Source organism: Nelumbo lutea, chromosome 1 (assembly GCF_056320005.1).
Source record: "Nelumbo lutea isolate HS-2025 chromosome 1, American lotus-T2T, whole genome shotgun sequence".
Taxonomy (NCBI): Eukaryota; Viridiplantae; Streptophyta; class Magnoliopsida; order Proteales; family Nelumbonaceae; genus Nelumbo; species Nelumbo lutea.
The window spans coordinates 81,581,607-81,601,188 of NC_142684.1; the positions used below are offsets into that span (position 1 = coordinate 81,581,607).

The following is a 19,582-nucleotide window of genomic DNA, read 5'->3' on the forward strand; positions in this document are numbered from 1 at the left end:
GCTCAACCAGGAAGTGACCCAGATCGCGTATCAGGTATGCGTGAACGTCAAGCCGATTATAGTCTCCGCGGATGTCAAAACGTGCACTAAACTGATTTCAACCTCAGGAAGCACACAATCAGTTTTCCTAGGAGCCATTGGATCGTGTAGATCTCGACCGTTGATTCCTGGATATACTGGCTATAAATAGCGGCCAAAGGGCCCATTTTCTTCACTACAAAATCGTGAATCTAGAGTCCTTGAGGTCACGTTCAAGTTTCTCAGCTCGGTGTCAGCTATTCCTGGGTCCGAGGTCATCTTGCTCTTTTTGGTCTTCATTTGGTGAGTTTGTCTTCCTTTACTTTCGATTCCATTGTCCTTTTTGTTGGAATGTCTAGCCTTAGCTTAGATAGCCTTCTAGATGGGAGTGGTGAGTCCACTAGGGCCGAGGTGAGGACCTCGGCACAGACCAAGGAGCCTCATCCTGTCGAGGTGGGCACTTCGGCATAGGATGTGGACTCTTATTCATCTGAGGCGGGCTCACATCGACAAGAGCGAGAGGCTTCTGGAAAGTCGGTCTCCACCTCACACCGAGGTCGCCTACTAGACAAATTCGGTCCGTTTATAATAATAGTGGAAGGCTCCTATCCCTAGTAGCTCAGTATAGGCTTCCCAATGATCTTGTTTGTAGTATTCCCTTAGGCAACTATCCTTAGGATCACGGTCATGACGAGATCATGGTCTTCGAGGAGCAACTCATATTCGGGCTTTGTCTTCCACTCCATCCTTTCATAATCAAAATCATTAAGTTTTTTGACATTGCCATAGACCAACTACATCCGAACTCAATCCGTAACATCGTAGGTACCATTTCCATTTTCCACGATTACAACTGACCTCTTGACCTTGACATCTTCTCTTCGATCCTTTCCATAAAAAAGAACTCGTCATGTGTTCTACCCGAGCGTAGGCAAAGTTACTATATGTCTCCTCACCCCAAGTACAAGATGTTGCACGAGCTCCCTAACAAGGTCTCGGCTTGGAAGAGATGCTACTTCATGGTCCGTAAAACCAAGGGGTGGCCTTTCGCGACTCACTGGAGGGCTTCCATCCAAGACTCCAGTGTTAGACTGGACCCGAAAACAAGGGAGGAGGTCCAATCTTGGGCGAAGCTCGGCCTGAAGTTTGAAAACTTTATGACCGAAAGCTCGTGCAAGCCGGTTTAAGCCTTCCTGGTAGGTCGCTAATTATTGTACCTTTTTTCCTGTTTATTTAGTTCGGTGTCGTATCTAACTTAGTTCATCACTAGTTGCAGTTGCCATGGATGACATACTTGCCAATGAACTCTTCGTGAGCATGCAGAAGGGAAAGAAGAAGAGGGCCTCAAAGAAAACTCGCCTCCATACTGAGACCACCACCTCTGACGTCACCGCCTCAGCCCTCGAACAGCCATCTGTCACCAAACATCCTCCTGTGATCGATTTGGTTGAGGAGGACCTAGGCAAGGCAACTCCATCCCACATGCCTGAGGAGACCACATCTTTAGAGGTTCAGCCCGTACCAACGATCGCTACTTCTTCGGGCAACGATACCTCAGTCCAGAGTATTTTGACTCTGAAGTATGGCCTTCTCAAGAGCAAAGACGCAATGTTCGCCGAGGAGGTCACTCACTGGCTTGACTTCCTGGTTGTTCAGCTCGGGGCCCGAGCGGCCTGATGGTACGTATTTAGCCTTCAAATTGCTTCATACTTAGATTTTTCCTCATACTTATGCTTGTTTTCTTCTTTTGGCAAGTGAACTCCTCTATCCATGCCTTGGCCTACCAATCTGAGGTGAATTTAATGTGAGCTCTTGAAGTCAAAGAGTCTTCCCGAAGTGCCCACTCCGAGCTCAACTTAGCTTGTAGCGAGATCAACCAGCTGAAAAATGATGCGCGAGTTAAGAAGGAGCTACTAACTCTGCTGATAGTGGAAAAGAAGGAGCTTGAGGCGGAGAAAAGCAGCTTGAGGAGCCCGAGGTGGCACTGAAGAAAGAGAACAAGAATCTCGAGTTTCATGTGAAGGAGCAGACTGAAATCCTTCTTCAGGCGATGTAGGAGGCCAAGGTCAAGGCGGTTGGAGTATAAGTCTTCGGCGGAGCTTCGAGAGAGGTTGGTCGAGGCTGGTACAATGGGCTACCGCAAGGGGTTTAAGCTCAGTAGGTGGTTGACTCGGCGTGAATTTCCCCATCTCGACCTCAATGCCATCACCACGTCCAAGATCACCAAGGAGATGGCCATTGAAGCCGCCAAGGATCTGGACTCCGAGGCGGAGAGTGACGATGAGACGACGGGAGAGGGAGAGGAGGCCGATGTTGCTGAGGACTACATGGGGACAAATCTGCCTGTTGAAGCCTCTGTTGGAAATGAGGAGCCCTGAACTGACTGATGCCTCTTTTCTTGGAACCCCCCTTTTGTTAATACTTGATGTCCTGAGCCTCCGAGCTTGGCTAAATGATTGTGATCTCTTTTTTTTTTTCTATGTACTCGAAGCATTTTATTGATGGAATACACGTATTTTGCAAAACTACTTGTGTACAAAATTTTTCTAAGTTTAAATTTCTCCCGAACTCGCGAGCTAGACCATATAGGATACTCCCGAGGATACTCTCAAACTCGAGGATACTCCCGAACTCAAATAAGAACAATCATTAATGTATGCCGGGGTGGGCAGACACTGTAGGGCATACATGCCCGACTTGTTTGTACCCGGGCTACTTTGCCCTACCCAAGCCAAAGCGACTAGGTTTTAATGAGCCCGTGCTGAAGAGGCAATCAGATCTTAAACAACCTATGCTGAAAGGTGCGACTAGGACTTCTCTACCCATGTTGGAGAAGTGACTGGGTCTTATATCGTGTCGAGGTCTTTTTTCAGCTTGGCACGATAGCCCTTAGGCTTCTAGGAGTGACTTAAGGTCCTCTCTCCAGTTTGTCGTCCATAGGATTAGCTTGGTGATCTAACGACTTAGTCATTTTTTGCTTGTGTTGAGATTTAGAGGTAGTATCTCCTTTGTTTGTCATTGTTGCAAGCTCGAGGTACCGAGGTACCTGTTTCCCTTCCATGGTCTTGAGATCATAGGTTCCTTCTCTGAACACTCGTCTCACCAAGTAAGGACATTCCCAATTCGGACTGAGCTTACCCACGCCAGGCTCGGGTACCATTACCTTGTGAAGGACCAGGTTGCCGACTTAGAATAGCCGCTTCCTGACCCAGGCATTATAGTTCCAAGCCACTCTCTGCTGGTAAGCCACTGTTCGAATGTAAGCCAAGTCTCGTACCTCTTCTATTAGGTCCAGGTTGGTACGGAGCTTGTCACCGTTTGCTTCCCCATCATAAGCCTCGAGTCGCAATGTGGGCACTTCAATCTCTACTGGGATCACTGCCTTTGTACCATACGTGAAGTTGAAGGGTGTTTCACCCGTCGCAGTATTGATGGTGGTTCGGTATGCCCAAAGGACACTGGGCAACTCATCCACCCATAATCCCTTAGCTCGGGCCAGGCGAGCTTTCAGTCCATAGAGAATTGCCCTTTTGTAACTTCAACTTGTTTGTCCTCTTGTGGGTGTGCTACCAAGGAGAAATTTTGCTTGATTCCCATCTTGGCATGCCCGTTCTAGAATTTGATGTCTTCGAACTGCTTCTCGTTATCGGATATCAACACTCGAGGTAGTCTGAAATGACACACTACCTTTTTCCAGAAGTTTTGTATGTTGTGAGCTATAATGGTTACCAAGGGCTCGGCCTCTACCCACTTCGTGAAGTAATCAAATGCCATGACCAGCAATATCCTTGAGCAAAAGGCCACGGGCTGGTGAGGTATTTCAGATCGATAGCAGGTAGCCAGGGGATGTTGGCATGCCTTTGGCAGTTGTTACACTTCTCAACAAGCTCGAGGGTGTCTACTTTCATGGTAGACCAGTAATATCCTTGCCTCAACACCTTCTGGGCAAGTGCCCTGCCCCCTAAGTGTCCTCTGTTGAGTCCCTCGTAGATGTCGCACAATACTTGATCCACTTCTGAAGGCCACAAGCAACATAGGTAGGGGAGTGTGAAGGATCTCCTATACAACTGCCCATCAATCAGAACATATCGGGTTGACTGTTGCTCTACCCTCCGAGCTGCATTGCGTTCTGCTGGCAGGGTCCCGTGGAGCAGATAATCGACGAGCGGGTCTATCCAACTCGGTTCTGCTACTGACATGGGATTGACCTCTTCCACCCCCCCCGCTCCCCGAGAATGCTAGGGTGAGGTGGGTCTTTGATATATACTATCCACTTCATGTTCTCGTTGGTACTAGCCAATCGAGACGGTGCATCGGCCTTAGTGTTCTCGGACCTCAATATCTGCTTGAGGAAGAAAGAGTGGAAGTTTGGCAGAATCTCTCTAACCTTGGCTAGGTATGCTGCCATGGTCTAGTCGCGAGCTTTGTAAGCACCATTAACCTGTTTGACCACCAACTGTGAACCACTGCATACGATGAGGTGTTTGGCTCCCATCTCCTTCGCTAAGTTGAACTCAACGATTAGTGCCTCGTACTCCACCTCATTGTTCGATGCTTCAAATCTAAACTGGAGGGCGTACTCCAGCTTTACCTCACTTGGCCCGTATAGTATCAGTCTGGCACCGCTTCCTCGTAGATTCGACAAGCCATCTACGTAGAGGATCCAAGGCTCCTCGTCCCACTTCGGCCCAACCCTAACGGAGACTGGTGTCGCATTGGTCAATGCCTTCGACATATTGGTGGGCTCAGTCAATTCTGGGACCGGCGTGTTGAACGTGCATTCCATGATGAAATCCGCCAAGACTTGGGCTTTGATCGTTGGGTGGGGCTCAAACTGGATGTCGTATTCGCTCAGTTCGATGGACCACTTTGTTAATCTTCCAAACACCTCGGGCTTGAGCAAAATCTGCTTCAGAGGCCTGTTGGTGAGGACGACGATAATGTAGGCATGGAAGTACGAGCATAGTTTCCAGGCTGCTATGACTAGTGCATACTCTAGCTTCTCAATCTCGGGGTACCTAGTTTCGGCATCCTGCAAAACTTTGCTAACATAGTAGACGAGTCGCTGGACCCAATCTACTTCTCTGATCAGTACCGAGCTGACTACCTCGTTGGTTAGAACTGGTGTAATACTTAGGTACCTTTTCAGCTCATCAAACGCAATCTAGCACTCCTTGGTCCATTCAAAGTACTTGTTCTTTTTTATTGCCTTGAAGAAAGGCAGACATTGACCTACTGATTTAGACACGAACCGGCCTAGGGTGGCTACCCGTCAATCAGCCTTTGGGCTTCCTTTATTTTTCGGGGTGGTCTCATATCTAAAATAGCTTTAATTTTTCTGGGTTGGCTTCGATGCCATGTCGGTTTACTATATAACCTAAGAATTTGCCTGACATGACCCCGAAGATGCACTTGTTCGGGTTTTATTTCATATTATATTTCCTTAAAATTGAAAAACATCATTTAAATCATTTAATAAAGAGTTCAAAAATTGGGTCTTCACAACCATGTCATCAACATAGCACTCCACTTTATTGCCGATCAACGACTCAAAAACTTTATTTACAAGTTGCTGGAACGTTGCCCCAGCGTTTTTCAAACCAAAAGGCATAACTTTGTAACAGTACAACCCGAGTTCAGTTACAAATGCGGTCTTGTCCTGGTCAGCGGGGTCCATCCTAATTTGGTTGTAACCAGAATAGGCATCCAGAAAACTCAACAACTCATGCCCTGAGATCACGTTTACTAGGCGGTCAATTTTGGGCAGTGGGAAGCACATGCACCACTTTCCATTGGCCTTCTTTACTAGTACCGGGTTGGCAACCTAGCTCGGATAATGGACTTCCCTGATGAAGTCTACGGTGAGGAGTTTCCCGACCTCCTCATTGACTACCCTCTACCTCTCCAGGGCAAGGTTTTTTCTTTGTTTTACTAGACTAGAGGTTCCACATTAACTTTGAGAGTTATTATTTTATGGTTGACTCCGGGCATCTCTACAACAGAACAAGCAAAGATATCTAGATTTTTTAGTAAGAAACTTACAAGTTGAGTTCGGAGCGGTTCACTGATCAAGGCACCAATCTGAAGATTTTTGGTCGATTTGGTCTCAAAAACCGATATGTTGACCATTTCTTCTATCGGGGCAGCTCACTCCTCTGTATGCTCTGCTGGTTGTTCGAGCTCGACACCCTCCACCAGCTTTGCCTTTTCCTTTTAGGGTGGCCACGTAGCATTTATGGGATTCAAGGTAGTCACCTTGCACGACCCCCACAATGTAATTAGTTGGGAACTTCATTGCTAAGTAATAGGTGAACACTATCGCACGTAGAACGTGTGTGGAAGCCGGCCTATGATCGCGTTGTAGGGGAATGGAGTCGCAACCACCAGAATAGTGTGCTCGAATCGCACGGCATTCGGCCACGTGCCTCCCTCCACTGGTACTGTGAGCCGGCTAAGGGGCCTGACCTCTTCTCCACTAAACCCTACCAAGGGTGCGTCTGTTGGTTTCAGGTCGCTCCATTGTAATTGCAACTTATCGAATGTCTCCTTGAAGAGGATATCCGCTGAGCTGCCCGAGTTCACTAGAATCCGCTTCACTTCGAAGTCGTTGATTCTTAGTTTCATGACTAAGGCATCATCATGTGGATATTGAATATTATGCGCATTGTCTTCAGTGAAGTAGATAGGTTCTTTGAGCCGAGGTCACTTTGGTGGGTTTTTGCCTTCGTTCTCTAATTCATGGACTGATGTCCTCCTTGCTGCCGATGTGCACCCCGCCAATGATCATATTGATCACACCGCAGACTGGCCTCTCCTCTAGTAACTATGAAGGTGGCTGCTCGTTCTGCCTACTAGTGTCAGGGGCGTTCCTTCTCTGGTCTCCCTGACGATCTCCCTGTCGGTCTCCCTGCCCTCTCTCTTCCCGCAGGATGTAATTCTTCAAGTACCCGCGACGGAAGAGTTCCTCAATCTCGTCATAGAGATTCCTATAGTTCTCCGTGTTGTGACCACGATCCCAGTGGAAGTGGCAATAGACGTTCGGGTTTCTTGTGGCTGGGTCTCCTCTTAGCCTGGGTGGCCATCTAATAGTGGAGAAGTCCTTGATAGCCATTAGGATCTCTCCTCTCTTTGCGTTAAGGGGGGTGTAGTTAGTTCGCTCAACTGGAGGGGTCCTAGAACGCCGACCTGACTTGTAGCCATACGAGGGGGACCTACTTCTCGAACGTGGGGATTTACTTCTTTTTCTGCTTGGAGACTTACTTTTCTTTCTTTTTTGTTTGCCATTGCTTGTCCCTTCGTCTTCTCTTTCCTCTTTTCACCCGACGGATTGTCAATCTTCTAGTTGATTTCTTCTTTGGTGTCGATGAATTGATAAGCCAACTTAAGGAACTCGGTAATGTTCTTTGGTTTGTTTGCTCCCAAGCGCCACTTGAACTCTCTGTGGGTAATCCCCTTCTTTGCTGTAGTGAGGTGCACCGCTAGATCAAGGTCTGGTATCTACAAGCACATCTCATTGAAACACTTGATGTAGCTTCTGATAGACTCTCCTTCCTTTTGCACCACGTTTAGAAGGCTCTCCTGTGACTTCGAGCACTTCTTACTAATGATGAAGTGTGCCGTGAACAGGTCGGCAAACTGAGCCCAACTCTTGATGGAGCCTGATGTGAGGTTCCTATACCAGGTTCGAACTACTCCTCTAAATGTGGTGAAGAAGGCCACGCACATGTAGGCTTCGTCGGCTACGGCGAGGTGCATCTAAGACTAGAAGGCATCCACGTGGTCATTAGGGTCGAATGACCCATCATACTTGTCTAACGTGGAGACCTTGAAGTCCTTTGGCATCAAGGCCGTTAGGAGCTCAAGTGACAGGGGAGATGACCGGCTCAACAGAGCAGGCATTGTTTTCGTTGCCACCGAGCTTACCTCTTCTCTTTCTTTGGTCTGCTCTACTAGCTGGCTGGGCTTTGCTGGTGGACTGTTGCTGGTCGAAGAGCGACGAGTCTTGCGATGCCTCCGTTGTGCAAGTTCAACATTGCTGCTACTAGCCTCAATCTGGTCTAGTATCTCGACCCTAGCTCTCTTTTGCTCCCGAGCACTGTCGTGAGGTGGATTGGTAGGGCTGTTCACGGGTCGGGTTGGGTTGGTTTACTGAGGTTTTTCCAACCGACCTGACCTGGTCGGGTTACCTGAGATGGAAATTGAGACCGACCCAGTGTTAAGTAAAACCGACCTGGTCGGTTTGAGTCGGGTTGGGCCGGTTTGGGTCGGTTTCGACTCTAAGTTCATCCATGCCCCCCATGGCCCATGTGCTTGTGTGGTGCAAGTTTGGGTTGTCAGATATTTCATTTTTTATGAAAAATTGAAATATCTTGATTTAACAGTTTTAAATATAAAATATATTTAAATTAAAATCAAAATATATATTTAAATAGATTATATTTAAATATTTAAGTAGGAACTAAGTTGGTTTGGTCTGGTTGGGCCTTCTTATGAACAGCCCTATGGATCGGGGTTCCATTTCATTGACTCCTCCTAGGTGTGAAGCTTGTGTTGGTCATGGTGAGGCACGGAGGGGCCTTTCCTCGAGTCAGCGCCTCAGGCTCCGACCTGATGATCTTCTTTCAGTGACCTGTTGTTCTCAGGCCGCGAATGTTGCAGTTGGTTGCTTCTATCGGGTTGGCCGACCTCGAGCTTGTGTCTTGGGTTCCCCCCTGAGAGATTAGGGGAGTGTGCTACCTGTCCGTCTTGCACCATGGTGAAGTCTGACTATTGGGAGGTATTGGTACCTATGATGTCCCCTCACCCTGATGGGGAGATCGGCAAACATCCTGGGCAGGTCTGTGCGGGCTCTGATTCTACCCCTGATGTTGAGTGGCTTGTCAAGGTGGAACCGGTTGCTGCCTTGGCTGCAATGGTGGAAACTGTTGCTGATATTGCTGGTAGATGAAGTATTGCTGGAACTGCTGGACATGTTGCATCTGGATCTGCATCGTCCGGATGCACTGAACCAGGTCGTTGAACTGGGAGTGCCCGATCCCAAGGGAAATCAGGGAAGGCTCTGAGAAGGTGTTGCCCACTTGGGGGAGCAGGACACTCACTTGCGGGATGGTTTGCAGTACAGACAATGATGGGACCCCCAAAATTGCGAGTTGACCGATACACACCATGGGACCTTTAGGGAGAGTTGATTGCTAATCTTGCCCCCCAATGACATTCATGTTGATACCTTCCACGGTGTTGTTGGAAGAGTCCATTGAGCGTAAGGTAAAGGTTGGAATGACCTTTCAATCGTTTCCCATAGACGGTGCCAAATGATGGAGCACGATCTGGATGCTCCTAGCTGGAGGATGATCTAGAACTTGGCTGCGCGGCGAGCTGGTTCGGTCTGCAAAACAGTAAAACTCAGAGAACCTGGGGAGATCACTCTAATGTTTAAGTTAGTATTGTGAGCTGAAAGTTGAATGATAAGTCTAGTAGTGAAACAATAATTATGCGTACTTGGGCCTTAGAGGGGTTGTTGCCTTTATATAGCTGAGCTACCACGGACCTCACAAAAATGGTTCCGGGGTCTTCGGCCTGAGAGGATGAGATCCATTTCCGCTTTAGTTGGGGAGTAGTGTGTCAGTTAATGAAGTGAATCGTCTCCGCTCGATCCGGGTGGGGAGAGTATAAGGCCAATCGTTACACGGCATGATCCCGTGAAGTTTAGAGTTTGCTATGAAGCTGGGGTCGATTATGCATTTACTTCGGTTCTTGGGCCCCGAATTGGATTTGGTACCAAGGTGCCTCTATGCCGAGGTGTCTTTATGCCGAGATGGCTTTGTGCCGAGGTGACCGAACACTCGAGCTCTAAATACTGCTGACTAGGCTCTTTTCATTGAGTTGTCATCCTTCGGGCAGATTGCATCCACGTGACCTTTACTTACTAGGTCATGCCAAATCACCCTTCATCAATTAATCTAGTTATGTTAAATGTTTTGTTATTTAAAATATTTAGTTATTTAAATACTTAAATAATATGTAAAATATTTACATTTTAAAATATTAATTATTTATTGAATTTAATTATTCATCAAATCATAAGTTATACTATTATTACATAATTTCATTATTAATTTTGTAATATATTAAATTATTATTAATTTCAACTTTTTAAATAATTGTTTTATATTTTTTACTTTTTAAATAATTAATAATTATTCATATCTTATATATTACTTTTAATAAATTTTTTTATAATACAAAAATAACAATAATTAATTTCAGTTACGTTTATTCATCAAATTGATGAAATTGATTAATTCGATCAACTCAACTCGAGTAGGTCAGTTTTCTAGTATTTTAGGTCAGCTTTGGTTAAAAAATTTCCCAATTCGACCAAGTTGGATCGGTTTCAGTTTGGCCATTTGTAAACCGACCAAAATTGAATGACCTAACCATGGAAATATATATATATATATAGAAAAGTTGGAAATTTCTCATATTTCTTAGTCTAAAATATTTTATATCATCAATCTAAGTTTTAAATTTTTTTTAATGATTGCACTATAATTTTTAATATTAAATTTAATTTTTATGTTTAAATATTTTGAACTGACTAAACGAACCAAAAAATCGACCCAAACCAATACAACTTGAGTGGGTCAGTTTTTACAAAAGGTCAGTCGGTTTTAGCTGACCAACTCCCCAACCTAACCAAGTCAATTTGGTTGGCCAAATAGCCTATGACCGAACCAAACCAACTCATGAATACTCATAATTTCAGCTAAATTAATAGTCTCATCTCTGATAAATAGCAATAGTTTAATTTCTAATAATTATTAAAAATTTATAACAAGAATACACAATTAGTGAAAATATATTGATAATGAAATATATAATAATTACAAAAATACAATAAGTGCTAAAAATATATTAACTTAGTCATTAAATAGTATAATATCAAAATTCACCAGGTGTTTAGATTGGTTAAAGCCTTTCCAATATCAAGTCTTTCTGGCATCATGAGAAGATGAGAAGAAGAGGAAGATGAGGTGGTGGTAGACTCTTCCCTCAAATTCCTCTCTCTCTCTCTCTCTCTCTCTCTCTCCACACACACCACCCGGTGGTTCAACCGTCTAGGTCAGTGGCTTGTTGATTGATTCAATGGTTTTTGGGAAAAATCAGGGCTAGGTGAGAGCTAGGTAAGTGACTAGTTCTTGGGCAAATGGTTTAACCGCTGGGTTAATGATGATTTTAAAACCACACTAACATCTTCTTCTCTTCTTAGAAAAGTAAGTTCATTAAGAATAAAACTAAACAGCCAAGCTTCAAATCTCCACCCACCATTCGATTTACTCTCAATAAAAACGTAGCTGCGCAGTGGTAGATTGTAATATAAAAAAGAAAACAATACCTAATCTAGGGTTGTAATACCAAAAAGTTACAGTAATAATAGCAAAAAGACATCATACTATAAAAACCTATAACCAATCAACCGGTATTATAAATGTGGTAATCATCCGTGTGGTATTTGTAAAATCTTACATAGGGGTGTGGCTGTCAATATGGTTTTGTCCAGACATAACCGGAACTGACTAGCAAGAAATACTAAGGACCCAGATCGAACCGGACCCAATAGGGTCTAATTTTAGACCTAGAACCGAACTGATCAATTCTCGGGACAAGCAGGTCTGACCCAATGGACCTGGTTATAATAAATCTATTAAAACTATTATATATAGTATTAATTTATTTAATATATTATACATTTAATATATATATATATATGGGAGAATGACGGTTCAGCCCAGGGTCAGAATTCAAAGGCATAAAGTATAGTTGGGGTAGGCGCCAGCTCGAAATTGATGCTAATTCACGGGCAGGCATTGATGCATAAAGTGGGGATAATTGACCTTTTGAAATGTTGTAGATCTACAGTGGAAATCAAAATTTTGCAATGAACATATATATATGTATGTGTGTCAGATTGGGTTTGAATCAACTCGGAACGAGATGGAACCGAGTCTAAACTAATAAGAATCAAGACAATATATCAAAAACCAAAACCGACCCTATTGATTCGGGCCTATTGGATCCAACCCGACCCATTGACAGCCCTTTGATTGGTAAAAAGCCCTTACAACAGCATAGATTTATCCTTCATAAAAACAGTGTCGTTGAAGCTTTTTCCACATGACAGGTTACTTTTGTCTTTCTAGTTAAAACAATTTTGATTGCAATTAATCTTTTACCCGACACCCATGCTAATATGTCAATCTATCATACATGTGAAATTTCAAAACCAAATGGCCAAACTTATCACCTAGCTGTATTTGATTTTGTCTATACTACCATTCTATACTACTATTAATTAAAAGTGGGAATGAGGTCATAATAAAAATCTATGCTTTACGAGGCTTTGAAACAAAAGTGGGTCTAAATTCTCGACATTTTCTTAACTAAAATACCACTAATTTTCATTTTGATTACTCTGGTGTGTGGGTAAAAAGTGTAATGGTCTATTATTGGTTCGTACCCGGCTTCCCCAAACCCATAAGGTTGGTGATGGAAGATTGCCTTCGTAGGGATGGGACGGGGATGAGGAGTGAATTTCAAGCCCTGCCTCGACTTCGATTCTTTATGATATTATTTAGATTATATATAACAAAATATATTTAAAATATTTTTATATTTAAAAAATCCCTTATTTTAAGTAAGTAAATCTGTTTTCTAAAAAAATCTTTCAATTTAAAATTTTTGGGGATTCGAATTCTTGATGGGGAACCCATCTCCATTAGGAATTGGGGATGGAGTGTCATTTTTATCCGTGATAGCGATCAGGTTGGGGATGGGTATTTATTACAAAGGAGGGTTAGAATCGGAATGGTTTATTCCCCCACCCATTTGGTTTAAACAATAAATGATATCAAAATTGGAATTGGCTTGAATGGATTCTCATTCCCAAGGGAGGGAGAGGGAATTATTATTCTCTCAAATGGAGGAATGTCATTCCACCAGGAACGGGAATCAAATTCCGATTCTACACAGCCAAATGTTTGGATAGGGGTACAAATGCATCAAATCATCATCCCATCCAAACCAAAGTCCGATCCTATTTTTCAGATTTGGATATCCCCATTTTGGATCTTTGGATAGAATAATAGGATCCGATCAAAAATTGGATCAAATTCGGAGCACCCCCTATCCGATCAAAGAGAATCCAATCCGATATTTACACACACACATACATACATACATACATGCATACGTACATATATATATACATATATATTATTTATGTATGTATAAATATATTATTTATATTGAAATTTTCTAAATTTGTTATATTATTTATTTTTTTATAAAAAAACATGTATATATATGATGAAGATAGTTGAAAAGATACTTGTAATTTTTGTTTTTCTTTATTTAAATTGTTATATTTTATTTTTCTTTATATTTAATTTATTATTTTTTTATAAAATTAATTAGATCAAAGCATATTTGAATATCTAACTTTCTCGTTGAGTTCGAATTCAAATTCAAATCAATGTTTGTGTGATCCGATCAGATCTACTGTTGATAGTATCAAAACGGATTTGAATATACCCTTATTCAAATCCAATCCGATCCGATTGCATTCCTATATTTGGAATCATAATGCACCATTTCAATTCCAATTCCAAGCCCCTATTCTTATAAGCCAAATGAACCCTAAGTTTTTTGCTAGTACTTTTAAATTTATTTTGTTCTCTCTCATTAAATTCTACATTTAAAGTATCAACTTTCATTCCCTTTTATTAAATCCTATATATAAGATATATTAAATAAATGAGCATTATCTACTAAAACACCGTTATTTTGAAGTATACCTCTCTCTAATTATGAGGCCAGAAGTATAATTTGAACTACTAGTTTTGTATAAGTGTTAAAATTGCGTTTGGTAAGTAAATTCAATAAATGCCTTAATACTGTTTGAAACCCGATATGAACCACTTTTTTTGGGGGGCAGCTGTTCAACCATTCAATGGGTCAATCTGTGAAGTTATATTCTATTTAATAATAATAATAATAATAATAATAATAATATAATTGAATGGGTCAGAAGGGTAAATGGTTCATTCTCCTTCCAAATTGTTTGAAAGTGCATGTGCGCAAATTCCAATATTGATTAAATTCAGAAAATGCCCACAATACCCTCCAAGCATAATATAATAAAGCAAAGTTTTTTTTTTTTACTTTTAACTCCTCATAAGTTATTTTAACACACATGAACTGTCATTTTTTCTACATTTTTAAAATGACTAAAATATTCCTCTACAATTAAAAAAAAAAAAAAGATTTTTACCCATTATTGTTATCTATAGGTGTATAAGTAAAACCTCGTTATCGACATGAAGACATTTGTTGATGAGATTTGCCAAAACAGAGTCTAAGTTATACTTAAGAATAGGTTGGGTGGAATTGCACATTTGTACCAGACACAGAAATTGAGAATAGAAAGCAGATCTCGAGGTGGGTGGTGAGGCCTTGTGAATAACCATAATGGAGCCAAGAGAGTCACATTCCAAAAGGACCAAAACCAAGTAACGAAGAATTCACTTTGGCTCATATGATTGTATCAGTGTTCTCCACATAAAAGCTAAGAGTGCTCCACGTGACATTGAGAAAGAAACTTGACAGCAAACAAGAAACAGAGTTAGTCCAATTTAACCCTGGATGTCTGCTCTAATCTTGTTGGGGATTCCATTTCATGCTCAGAGTTAAAAAAAAAAGTCTCCTCCCTTAATCTGATGTGACCACCCTTCATATGGGATCATCTGATTGCTTATTCGTATGAGATTGAGCCAAAGTGAACTGGTACCAGTTCCATATTAATAGATGTTTATCCCCAAGGTTCAACTACTCTGTTCGTGCCACTTTGTCCACCTCAATAAGGAGGGTTTACTCCAGGATTTGTACTGGGTAATCGGTTTGAAGTGAAGCAGATCTAGATTCAACCCAACTAAATAAACAGACATCTTAAGATCCATAACCGGCTAATTGCATTATTTCATATAGAACTGATATATGGTGGCTGGCTTTAGGTGTTTCAACCCTATAAAATGCAACACGTGGCAAGTCATTGGGGTCCCACTTGGGCCAAAATCTTAATGCATTCTTTAATGAAGCAAGCGGTGTAAGTGATGGTCTCGTGGAGCGGAACAGTGAAGCCCTCCCTCCCATTGTCCCACTATCCCAGCCAGTAATCAACTAACTCAATCCAATACAAAAACCATTTCTACGACACAATAAACAAATGACTGGAATGAGCTGGGATTCCATATCTCATTCAGCAAGCCAACAACAACCTGTCAAGATTCTTCTTCATGAATCATGGTCCACCTGTCTTGACATTACTAAGTGGATCAGCCAGTTGACAACTTTCTTACCGTTGGGTCATCTAACCTAGCTCCATCTCAACATCTCTTGAATCACGAGAGGACCAAGTTCTGCCTAAGCTTGCAGATGCTATACACCTTATCAGAGAGTAGAAGGGAAATACACCATCCATCTCTGGTAGCTAGGCTAGTAGCTCTATCAGAATTCAGAACCAGAAGAGGTCAAGGGGTGGGTGAATGAATAAACCTAGGAAACTGACAAAAAACAGTAGAGCCACTTTGGCCAAAAATAGTACTTGGAGTCTATGTCTACCCGTTTGCTTGTGAACCCACAGGAAATTGCAACTCAATGGACTCTCTCTCTCTCTCCCTTTCCCTGACAATATTTCCTATACTTTGTTGAACCTTGCCAGCACCTTCCAGTATTGGACGCTAGTGAACATGACTCCAAATGATAAGTGTTGCGGTTGGTTCACGCTGATGATCCGATAAGTTAACATTGGCCAAGCAAATTAATTAGCTAGCACTCTGTTTTCTCTGAGAGGGTTTCCTGCCATTAATTTTGAAGGATCACATCCAATTAAAGCTGGATGGGGTTGTCACAGGAGACCTGCTCATTGGATGTGTTCTGCCATTAATTAACACCTAATTAATTAATATCAACTTCAACCATCGTCATCTGCTGACACTTAAGACCTAAGCATTGCCCCATGCATGTTAGCATATAGCAAGACCACCACACCAATTAGGAGAATTGGGGTACCTCCCCACAAGGCCACAAATACAGTGGGAGTCATCATCTCTCGCTCTCAACCCTGTGAACCATTCATACCAGACAAATTTTTTATTGCAACTCTTCAGACATCCTTGTCTCATTTCACGCCCTAACCATGTGCTCCCTCACACAACAGACAATAATACTCCCTCCTCTTACCCTTTTCTCTCCAACTAAATAAACTAACCACAGACTTAATTTATTCCGCATTTTTTCAGAGTTAATGTCCACCAGCAGTATCTTTAATTTGACCTTCAATAATCATAGACTACACTGTTCTAAGGCAAAGGAGAAAAAGAAGAAAAATTTTTTTAACTCAGGAATTAAAGCTGAACCAAAAATTCACAAATCAAGCAACTATCATGCGATACATATAATTCAATCGGTATATAGTAAACAAAATTACATTCAAGAGTTCCAGATTCCAGTCAATATACTACGAAATCTGTTTGTGGTCAACTTCCTAACAATTCTTTTGGCATCCGTAATTTCAGCTTCCGCAAGCTTTTCTAAATTTTTCAGGTAGCCAGAATTCAGGATCTTCCTCCTTCCACTGTTGCAACTGGTTAATGACATTAAAGCAGAGAGCATGAGCTTGTTCTTACCTGATTTTACCTCCCCCAGGTCGAGCAATTGCAGAATCCGGACAATGCCATCGTCTTCCTGGATGAATCTCTTCCGGTTCCTTGGGACCGAAATCAAACAATTGAGTGCTTCGGCCGCCATTTCTCTAATTTCAAAAGATTTTGCATCAAGTAGTCTCACCAACTCTCGCATAAAACCCGCATCTCCCATTGCCTTCTTAGTCTCCTCTGATGTCCCACAGAGACGAAGTGCCAACTTCACTGTCAATTCCTGAATCGAGACCTCACTGTTTCGGAGAAAGTAAAGAAGACGATCAAGAAACCCATATCCAATCAGGAGGTTCAGAGAACTCGCGGAGGCGAAACAGAGACTCTCGATTGTTTTAAGCGCAGTTTCTCGAGCCTTGGAGGAGGAGGAAGATCTAGGATCCAAGTTACGGACCAGCAAGTGGATTCCTCCATCTCTGGTGACCATCTGTCGAATAGGTTCATCATCAGAAGCCATAATTTGAAGGAATTCGATAGCATTCATCTGCGAGGCTTCGTCTTTCGATCTTATAAGCTTGACGAAGGCCGAGATTGCGCCTTCTTCAACCATGAACCTTTTGATCTCCTCCACTCCAGCTAGATTCTTTAGAACCCCACAAGCGGGAACAATAGACACACCTCCTCTGCCATCACAAGAGGTGCAGAACTTCAACAGAGCTGTTACTCCACCGTGAGCAGAAACTGACCAAGCATTATCAGAATTCTCAGTTAGTTTCTGCAAAGCCCTTGCTGCTCTTTCTTTCGCCAAATCACTTCCACTCTCCAGAACCCGAATTAGAGGTGCAATGACCCCGGCCCCAACAACAACACCCTTGTACGTGTCAAACCCTGCTATCACCGAAATGGCTCTGGCCGATTCTTCTTGAATCTCCCTCTCTGCAAACTCAAGAAAGTTCACCAAGAGATTTATTACCTCACCTGTCTCAATAACAATCCTCACATATTTTTCGTCTTCCGCGACAACTTCATTTAAAGCCATCAAGGCCTGGCTTTTCATCCCTGAGTCTCCGATCTTCAGCCTTGTCAGCAAATCCCTGACATAGAATTTCATGTCATCGCGATTAGCTCCAATACCTGGCTTTGACACAACAAGTGCATTACCGTGAAGAATTCCACAAGTGTAGATTGCTGTAAGATTCTTGCTATGAAGATCGAATTTTGCAGACAATACATCCAGGTCGCTCTGCATAAGTAGCTTCCCGCTATAGGACAAGTTGACACACCGGCGAGCAATATCATAGCAGTCATTAACGGTCGATTCTATACTGGGAATCAAGTCCAAGATGGACGAATTTTCCCCCAAGTTGCAATTCTCTGCAGCAATAAGACCAGAGTTCAGGTCCTCTAGCTTGGTGCGAATCGACTGCCATTTTACAGTAAACACTTTGATGGTATGAGTAAAAGATATCAACGATAATATAAGCTGTATCAATCGCCTGAGGAGGGATTCTCCGGTTCCCACGTCCGACGAGTTTCGCTTGTCTGTTTCTTTATCTTCCTTCTGCTGTCCCATATCTGTGCTCATTGCTTAGGAGGCAAACGCATCTTTTGCTGAATTAGGTCACATAACTCCGGCGGAGTAGTCCAAACGATGTCTCCGACTCTCCGGCAAGTAGTTAGAAGTGTGAAAGACCTGAAAGAAATAAAACTGGATGATATCAGACGGAGAAGGCATCTATAGAATGTCTCTCTTTTTATCCTGTGAATGCACATGAAGCTGAATTGGAATTTACTGGTCATTTACCACATTGACCCTTACTCTGGGCTGGGAGGTGGGGGGACCGGATAACCGTTGATGGTCAATGGACTGGTGTTGGGGCCATTTGGGTAATTGGCAAAATCAATGGTTATTTTGGGGCGTTAAAAAGGGAAATAATTTTTATTTAGGAATTAGGAAGGTGTCGTGGGTTGGTGAGAAGGAAAGGGTTCATGATGAGGGACAAAATATGGTGGAGTTTTATCACTTCTGATGATTTTATATGAATGTGTAAATAAATAATAACAATAGCCTTTTGGCTTGATTAGCTTTATAAATTTTTAATATGGATAATTATTTTTAATAAGTATGAATTAAGTAACCTGAGGCTGTGAATTTTTTTGGTAGTGTTGCTTGCTATCGTAAATACCATGCCACATGTTAATTAGGATGTTTACTACAACCACTATTTATTTATTTGACATGTAATAAGATAAATTTAGTATGTATTGTTTTGGTAATAACTTCTTAATAAAAATTTTACTAAATTAGGTTCTATGGAATGAGAAGTCACAGAATTGATCTTATTTTATTATTCAATCAATAAAATAATACTTAGACTCATTACGGAAGGAGTACAAATACAAATACAAATACATAGAGTGTAAAACCTTGTATCTTATATTATTTTGTATGTATTTGTATTGTATATATCTGTATTTTTATTCTTTTCAAATTTAGTTTGGAAGGAATACAAATACAAATATAAATATGTACAGTGCAAATACATATAAAATAATACAAAATACAATGTGTTTTTGGACTGTACATATTTGTATTTATATTCTTTCCAAAGGCTCAGTTTGGAAGGAGTACAAATATAAATATATACAGTATAAATTCATACAAAATAGTATAAAATAAAAGGTTTTGCAATCTACATATTTGTATTTGTATTCATTCTAAATGGAGCCTTAGATGCAAAATATGTACAGTATAAATACAAAATGTAAGGTTTTACACTCTACATAATTGTATTTGTACTTCTTCCAAACTGAGCTTTAGGCTCCATTTATTTGCAATACAAATGTCGAAGCAG

At 41.8% G+C, this 19,582-nt stretch overlaps 1 protein-coding gene across 1 annotated transcript; it reads right to left on the reverse strand.

Annotated features, from left to right (window-relative positions):
- Positions 1–16,478: 16,478 nt before the first annotated feature.
- LOC148875695 (protein CELLULOSE SYNTHASE INTERACTIVE 1-like) lies at positions 16,479–18,483 on the reverse strand. The gene has a single exon (XM_088966205.1). It carries the CDS (start codon positions 18,310–18,312, stop codon positions 16,564–16,566), a length of 1,749 nt encoding a protein of 582 aa, XP_088822331.1. The 5' UTR covers positions 18,313–18,483; the 3' UTR covers positions 16,479–16,563.
- Positions 18,484–19,582: the final 1,099 nt, after the last annotated feature.

Coding starts and splice junctions, on each gene's coding strand:
- LOC148875695 (XM_088966205.1), bottom strand. CDS start 18,312: ATGAGCACAGATATGGGACAGCAGAAGGAAGATAAAGAAACAGACAAG.